We start from the raw sequence: 8,768 nt of genomic DNA, 5'->3' as shown, positions 1-8,768 counted from the left end.
GCATTTTCATGTTCAAGAATGGGTCATGTCCCTACATTCCGCGAGTTATCGACTGAGGGAAATGTTTCTATGTACAAGGTATGTCAACAATTCATTTATTAAAGAGATAAGATGTCCCATATGCTTGAGTCCGAAACATGCTAGTTGTGATCAAAATTACCAAAGGCATACCTCTGACCTAACTTTTACTCGGAACTATCATTATTCGCCGTTCTACTGGAAAAGTCTGTTGGGTCAAGAGGCCAGAAATAATACGCGTTAACATATAGTAATAATTAAATGCAACAGTAGGAGGACCTAATAATGGTTTGATTAGTGAATCATTAATATAACAGGAACACGAAGTCATCATGGTGCAGTATTTCCTTTTTCAAACCCGGCAGATACATAAAACAATGTTATAACTTCTACCATAATTAAGTGTAATATACTAATTAATTATAATTAAATATGAAAATACGTAATCAGACACTTTTAGTATACGCATTGGCTAATCTCCTATTCCTTTAGTTGGTGTAGCATCTGGAATGTGCTGGCAGATGGATTGAGGAAATTGTCTTTACCAGTCTTGACTAATTGATGCTGCCTTCACCTCCCTAAAGTCCTAAACTGATCATATCAACTGCCACCTATGGAGGAATGTGAATGTGCCCAATTGATTTGGCTAAATTCGGTATACCTAATGATAAATCCAAGGTACAGATATATTCCAATTGAAAGCTTCCTCTAAGTTAACTAAATTTGGTGTCAGCTCATCAATAAAGGACAGAAAATGTTGAATCTATTTTCAACAAGCATGAGAAAATGAAAATCAAAACCAATTTAACACGAAAAAGAATCGAAAGAGGAAAAGTTAGGAGGACGACATACAAATATATGTATGTGGAGAGAGGGTCTATACAATAAACATACCAGTAACAGAAGATAAAGCAAGAGATATTCCCAAATCATATGCCACAAGATAAAAGCAAGAGATGGACCCAATTTCAGATTTAACCTTTGTACAACGAGAAATGGCTCACATCGACTCAAGAAGAAGAAGAAGAAACTTAAAATGAAAAAAAAAAAGAAAAAAAAGAAAAAAAAAAAAAGAAAAAAAAAATGAGGCTAAAGCTTATGCACAACCAAGAAAAGCAAGGCACCTAAGACACTGTCCATTGCAGAACCTAAAGAACAATAATCTGACAGACAAAAAAAGCCAAAGCATAAAACAAGTACACAATTGTCTTCTAGTTCCAAAATTCTGACACCTCATCCTTATTGAGATGATGAACATAACTCAACACCCAACCACTTAATTCTGACCCTAATATTCCCTTTTCACCGGAATATTACATCTTTCGCTTACCGGATTTGGGTCGTCGGTTAGATTTTTCATTCTTTCCAAAAGCGCTACAGAATCCACATGCAGATACTTTAGGAGACGGCGGCTCTATTGCCGGCGACACCTTACCAGTTCGGAAACCGCGGTTAGATCGGCTCCTTTCAATGGATCCTGGTGTTTCCGATGAAGCCTTATTCACAGCCACCGACACCTCTAATTTGGGTTTTGTTCCTCTTGGATCTTCTTTTTCTTCTCTGTCAGTTTTAGTACTACTTTCTTCTTTTGCAAAGCGGCCCAGCTGAATCAGTTCACCTGAAGCTGTCAATATTTTGTCGTCCCATACAAGTCCTGATGAACCCTGTCTCCGAAACGACGTCGTAGATCTCTGTAATCCAGCCATCAGAGAATTGAGGAAAAGTTACCACCCACCTCAAATTTTTTTTGCAGAAAGTCTTGCTCTTTGTATTGTTGTTTTATACAGAGTTAGACTCTGGATCTTTCTCGGGATGAGCACTGTGAAAACAAGTATGGAGGCCCTCGCAATTGTGGTTGGACTTTTTCTCACATGTTTCTGTACCTCCTACCGTATTTATAGAATGGAAGAGATAGGAATGGGACCGGTATTATAATAGTAAAGGGACTGTAAAACTACTAATCCGTTTGGATTAGCTAAAAAAATATTTTTTTTTTTAAAGTAAAAATAGTTTTTAAGTCAAAAAGTAATTAGAGGGTGTTTGTCTAAGCTTATAAGCTGGTCAAACTAGCTTATAAGTACTTTTCGGCTTATCTACGCGTTTGGTAAAGTTAAAAGTACTTATAAGTCAAAAATAAGCCAAAAGCCATAAGTTGGTCACCCCAGCTTATCAATTTTTAGCTTATAAGCACTTTAAGTTTGACCAAGATTTTTACTATTTTATCCTTAAAATATTCTTTTAGAACAAAACTCTTAAATCGATACTCACATCCTCAAGTATTGTTTCAACCTAAACCCCCCCTTCCCCCTGCCTCTTCAATTCTGCAATTCTCATTGACTATTTAAGATAAGCAAATTCTCTATTCCTTTGCATATTTGTATCTATCTGATTGTGTATTAATTTTTGAAATATTGTGGTGATGAAGATAGTGTTTGTTTCTCTTCAAATATTTTGTCCTATTTAGATTTATTTTTTACTGAGAAACTTTTATCAATTTATTAATTATTATAACTTATGATTATATGCTTATCATAAAATAAATTATATTTATCATAAAAGTTATTTTATCTAAGCACAGTTGTATTTAAAATAAAATGACAAATAGAATATTTTGTATTTGAATCGATCTGGAATCTTAAATTTTGAAGAAATTACGCCCTTATAAGTGTAAACAGTTCTAAGGTTATTTAAGTCATTTTAACAAAAAAAGAGCTTATCAGCACTTTTTTATAAAATACTGCAACAGCTTATTATCAATTTCAGCACTTGTATCCTAACACGTAACTGCTTATTTATTAAATCAGTTTCAGCACTTAAGAGTGCTTTTTAGCACCTAATACTTATCAGCTACTTCAAATAAGCTAATCCAAATGGGCTCTAAGTTAGGTTGCGTAACTTATTATTTTTGGCTTGTTTTAAATATTTTTTAATTTTATCAAACATTGAAAAAAGTTAAAAAACTAATTTGACCAACTTAAAAGTCAATCCAAACACCCTATAAAGTTCGAGGTGGGATAGATATACCTTACTAAGAGTTGGAGCTCCAAAAATTTAGAAAATTCTGGTAGTAGTAGGTTATTCATTTTTAATAAGCCTTATTCAATGCAAATTCAAATGAGTATGTAAGTAAAAGAATGGGAGAGGTTGTATGCATTGTTAGTATTTATAGGATTGATGCGTTTTCATTTGTTATATTAGGTTACCACTTTATCTTTTTAGTTTTTGATATATATATATATATATATACACACACACTTTCTCTAAAATAATTTTTTTGTAATTACGTTTTATATGATTTGTGAAGTGTAGATTATTTTTATATGCTTATAAATATTAAACTCTAGTACTATAAAATATAGCTCACGGGTTGGTTAAAGGTAGTCGGCCGGTTAGTCACTCCCTCGTAATGACTATGTCTATATTAGGTATGTAATATTTTATTAAGCATTATTTCTTTTACCTAATTAATGTAATGATACATAATAAGGCATGCTCTTAGCAATTTTTAACATTTGTATTATGAATTCACGCTTTGTTTAATTACTTTCATTCACGTATTCTATTTCTTTCTTAACTCTTTCGCTTCCTTTTGACTGTGAGTCTGTGACTATTTTTTTATACACGAAAAAAAGAAATCTGACTATAGGAATCTAAAAATTCTGTTGGATTTTGTTGTTTAATAATAAAAGAAGTGTAAATGGAAAATGGTGGGAAAAAAAATGGAGGAAAGTGAAATTTTGAATGAGTTCACTAATGCACTTTGTCCCTCATTGGTAGAAGGAAAAAAAATCTTTGTGTATATAAAGAGAAGCTCATCTTTTAGCTCTTAAAGAGCTAAGAAGAAGGCAAGCCTCGCGCCGTCGTCGTCGTCGCTTGCTCGGCTTCGGCAAAGATTGATTGATTAATCTTTTTGGACAAAATTCTTTTCAAATATTTAATTAATTAATTAAATTCAATCCGGAATAACCCGCGACCCGGTCCAGTCCGGCCCGTTTTTCTTTCCCGGATTATTTTAAATCCGTTTTTACATTTCCCGCAATATTTTCAACAGCTATGGCTGTTCTGAAACAGTGTCACACCTGTTCCAACAGCCATGGCTGTTCTGAAAGGTTGCAAACTTTTCAGAAACAGTACCAAATTGGCTATAAATATTCATTCAAATCCCAGAATATTTACTTACTAAATTTTCTGAATCTTCTTCTTCTTCTGCACAAAATATTCCAGTGTGTTTTACGACCATCGAGTGGTTCGCCGATCACCAGAGTTTTAGGTACCGATACACTGGTGAGTTAAATCGTTCTATCCTGGGAGGATATATTCCAGAACCTCGGGTACTTGAGGGGAATAATTTTCTTAAGGACACACGATGTATTCAGTGGGCTCGATTTGTTCCTACAACGTTTTCAAAATTTATTTTGAAAAAGTTTACGTTTTTCGGAATTTAATTTCTATTAACTTTCTATTTTTATTTTCAGAAGATTATTATTTAATTTATTTTCAGCAATACAGATATATAACAAATTCTACCGGTGCGCTTCTGTCAAATTGTCTGTTTCTTCCTTTGTTTTATGATTTTCTTTGTTGTCAATTCTTCTTCGCCTAAAGTATTTTAATACCTTCGATTGTTTCCATCGTCGGCATAGTTTTTGTATTCTATTCTTGCCATTGATTTGTGGTTACTCGTAATTGTTTACTACGTTTTAAATTTATGAGTGTTATTAAATTAAAATCAACCAGTATTTAAATGTACCCAAGAAAATAATTTCAACCTTTTAGATTTATTCCGCCAATAAGGAAAAGATCCAGTTTTTAGAATGCAGTCGTAGTACGTTTGCTTATTTAAAAATGTCTAAACTGAATCAATATTCATCTTATTTAGCTGCCAAATTTTGTTTTATTAACCAACCAATGATTGAAAAATCTCAATTTATTGGAGAGAAAAGAAATAATTTGTTTTTTATTGACCAAAAGCAGTTTAATACAACAACAACAATCCAGTAAATCCCGCCAGTGGGGTTTGGGGAAGGTAGACTGTACGCAGACCTTACCTCTGGGGTAGGGAGGCTGTTTCCGAGAGACCCCCGGCTCAAAGACAATAGATCTATGACAACAAAACCCGAAAAATAAAGCAGCAACGTGAGAGACAGCAAATAAATGGAAAAGCAGTAACACAAATATTATGCAAAAGTGTGAAACACAACATAAATTGCTAGCAGTGCTAGACAAAACACTATCATACTCATCGGTACAAAGAGGAAAACCGGGACAAAGAGAAAAACCGCTCGATTACCCTTTAACCTACAACCCTAATGTTCGGCCTCCACACCTTCATATCAAGAATCATATCCTCAGAAAAATAACACAAATATTATGCAAAAGCAGTTTAATACATTTATTTTAAAACAGAACGAGACCATAGGGTTGGGAAATTGGCTAGGTTAGGCTCTACATATTAATTGTCCGTCCATCCCATCCAATCTATGGGTTCTAGCTAGTAGCTACTTCGCCATTTATTAGTGCTATTGAAGACAAATTCTTCGAATTCCCAATATATATATATATATATATATATATATATATATATATATATATATATATATATATATATATATATATATTTTTGGCTATACACTGTCATTTTCCTATCATATGCATACGTGATTTTCTAACCTTTTACTTGTTTCCAAATAAGTGATTTTAAAATAATTAAGGAGGTATTAATATCCTTTTTCAAATTTACTTTTGTCTAACAAATGGCTTAAACGATTTTTTTTTAAAATCTTTAGTACTTCTTAACTAAATGAGAAGAGATAAAAAGATAATCTATACTGTATTAAAAGCACGAAGGTCCTTAGCGAAATGTCGTTTGCCTTTTTTACCCTTTAAAAATAAATTTCACAATAGATAAAATAGTAATTTAAGTTATTTTTCTATTATTTAGGACTTAAAAATGAACTAAATTTTGGCTATCAAATCTTTCCTTATTGTGTTAGGTCCTAATAATTAGGAGTTTAAATTCAAGTGAGATTTTACCTCAAATAAAAAAAGGATCACCTTTATTTTAAAATAATACTATTTCATATTATTGTATGAACACTAAAAGATCTATACCCAAGGTTCCTTTACAATAAAGTAACTTTTTTTTTTCTTTTGGGCAATAGTATAGTAATAATCATGATTTTATCATTAATGTAATACAACTAATTCGTCCTCGGCACAAGACAAATAACTCTATGTAGTACAAATAAAACATATAACATAAATATAATAGGCAACCAGTTTCGCGTATATACACAAGAACTAGAGGTGTTAATCGGGTAGGTTGTTACGGGCTGAACACGGAAAAAAATAGCTCGTCCGCTTATCATTCCAGAATGGTTAGTGGGCTAGGCTTCCGGGCTATTAGCGGGCTGGGATTTTCCGAGTTTTTTTGGGGCCGTCCGAGTTCGGGCTTAACGGGTCCGGACCGGGCCAGGCTAATTCTTTTTAAGTATATTTTATTTTTCTTATTCAATGCTATTAATACTTAAGTGTTTGCAGTTTTTAAGGCTTAGAATTAAACTTTAAACTTTTAAATTTGAAATTTGAATTTTAAAAAATTAAATTTGAAATTTGAATTTTAAAATTTGAAATTTGAAATTTGAAATTTGAAATTTGAAGTTTTAAAATTTTAAAATTAAAATTTGAAAGTGAGTGGTTACAAAAAATTATTTAACAAAACCAATAGGCAGTATGTAAGGATCAAACTCCGAAGGCTTTCATTTTATATTTTCATTGAATAATAAATAATACTTCAAATTAATTTGCAAGTTTTATTTTGATATTTTTATTTTTGAACTTGCAAACTAAAAGTTTACAACAATTATAAAAAATAAGAAATAGTACATCACATGTTTTGCATCATTTTTGTAAGTTCATCCATGGCAACATGAGGTTCTTGGTTTCCGGCATTGCTTGAATCAGAACCACAAACCATTATATCTCCAATTTCTTGGTCCTCTGCATTATTTACCTCTTCACGCCCTTGATTTTGCCGTTCTGATCTTATCCAATCTCTGAAGCACACTAGAATTTCCAAAGCGTTGCTGCTCAATGAATGACGGGTATCTCCTAGTTACTGCCTTGCTTGGCTAAATGCGCTCTCTGATGTGACTGTTGAAATTGGCACATTTAGTACGTCTCGAGCCATGGCCGAAAGAAAAAAAATTGATTTGAGTTGCTCCTCCACCAATCTAGCGGTACAAATTCCTTTGTCGGTGGCTCTGGTGACTTTTGCAAGTAGAATTGGAGTTCATCAATATTCCTCCTGCTGGTTTTTTGATGCTCTTCTAGTGTAGACCAAATCAAATAATCTTCAACACCATCATTATCATCCAAAGCATCGGTCCCAGATGTTGAAACTGAACTTGAAGGAATATTTGCATCTACAGCAGCAAAAGCTTCAACAATGTTAGCATAATAATTATATAAAGTTTGTAAATGTTTGTGTAGATCAGAAATACAAGTTTCAATATCGGGAGTTTCAGTTGGTCCAATATCCATATAAACATATAAGGCAGTGATTAATTGGCGACAAGTGGCCATTTTGATAGAAGGGTTTAAAATAGCACCAATTAGGTAAATAGGGGGAATTGGGTAGAAATGTTTTTTAAATTTATCTGGCATAGATTCAACAACAGAAGTATATCCTTCTTTCTTCTTCAAATTATGGAGTAAAAGAGAAATTTCAGCAATATGAACTAAACCATTTGCAATAGTAAGATAATAAGCTCCAGAAAACTCAAGTGTAGCCACATAAAATTTTTGTAAAAATTTTCAACATCTTCAGTGACATCCCAAGTTCTAGATATTAACAAACGGTTAGGATCGTTACAATGAGAATTAGCAACTTCAGTTATAGGCATTTTATATTTATAACAACATCTTAAAAATAAATAAGTATAATTTCACCTAGTAACTATTTCTTCAGGCACGAGCCTTGGTTTTAGTCCATATTGTATACACTTTTCCTTAAATGCATTTAATCTAGCTCTTCTATTATTTCCTTGAATTACACCAACAGCTCTTATAACTAAAGTGATCTCATACCTAAATAATTCAAGGCCACTCTTCACAATTAAATTATAAATATGACATGCACATCTAACATGAAATATTTCAGGAAGTGGTGGGTGTAGATGCAATTTTAATATTGTAATAGCAGCATTGTCGTTAGAAGCATTATCAAATGACATAAACAAAACGTTTTCTACAAGATTATAAACTATAGCAACTTCATGGATAGTATTACTTATAAATGCAACAGTATGACTTTGATCTTTATCATATTTAAAAGTAATAATACGTTTTTGCATACAAAAATTATCATCTATCCAATGGCATGTAACAGTCAAATAATCATTTCTATTTACAGCACGACCAATATCAAGAGTAAGAGAAACTTTACAAGAAAGACTGGCGAACAAATAACGGTTATATGTCTGATATTGTCCAAAAAGCCTAAAGATATCAGCTTTACAAGTACTTCTATGAATGCCTTTAAACAAAGGGTTATAAATTCTTTGAATATAAGTAACAAGATATGGTGAAGCAGCAAAACTAAAAAGTAAACAACCTAAAACAATCATTTTAGCTAATTTTTCCCGATCTTTCTTAATATCGTACTTACCCATTAAACCGCCAGTACCCGGGTTAATTTTTGTTGCCCACCTTCCTCATCAGTACCCCATGTAATAGGGTGGTTATCTACC

General features: G+C 32.5%; 1 protein-coding gene across 1 annotated transcript; it reads right to left on the bottom strand.

The window, feature by feature from the left end:
• Nucleotides 1-925: 925 nt before the first annotated feature.
• On the bottom strand, nt 926-1,930 carry LOC109217653 (uncharacterized protein At1g15400-like). Its single transcript, XM_019381918.1, has one exon. It carries the CDS (start codon nt 1,722-1,724, stop codon nt 1,332-1,334), a length of 393 nt encoding a protein of 130 aa, XP_019237463.1. The 5' UTR covers nt 1,725-1,930; the 3' UTR covers nt 926-1,331.
• Nucleotides 1,931-8,768: the final 6,838 nt, after the last annotated feature.

Source organism: Nicotiana attenuata, unplaced genomic scaffold (assembly GCF_001879085.1).
Source record: "Nicotiana attenuata strain UT unplaced genomic scaffold, NIATTr2, whole genome shotgun sequence".
Lineage (NCBI taxonomy): Eukaryota > Viridiplantae > Streptophyta > Magnoliopsida > Solanales > Solanaceae > Nicotiana > Nicotiana attenuata.
The sequence above is the reverse complement of the archived record's forward strand: the minus strand, read 5'-3'. Positions and strand labels throughout refer to the sequence as shown.

Coding starts and splice junctions, on each gene's coding strand:
- LOC109217653 (XM_019381918.1), bottom strand. CDS start 1,724: ATGGCTGGATTACAGAGATCTACGACGTCGTTTCGGAGACAGGGTTCA.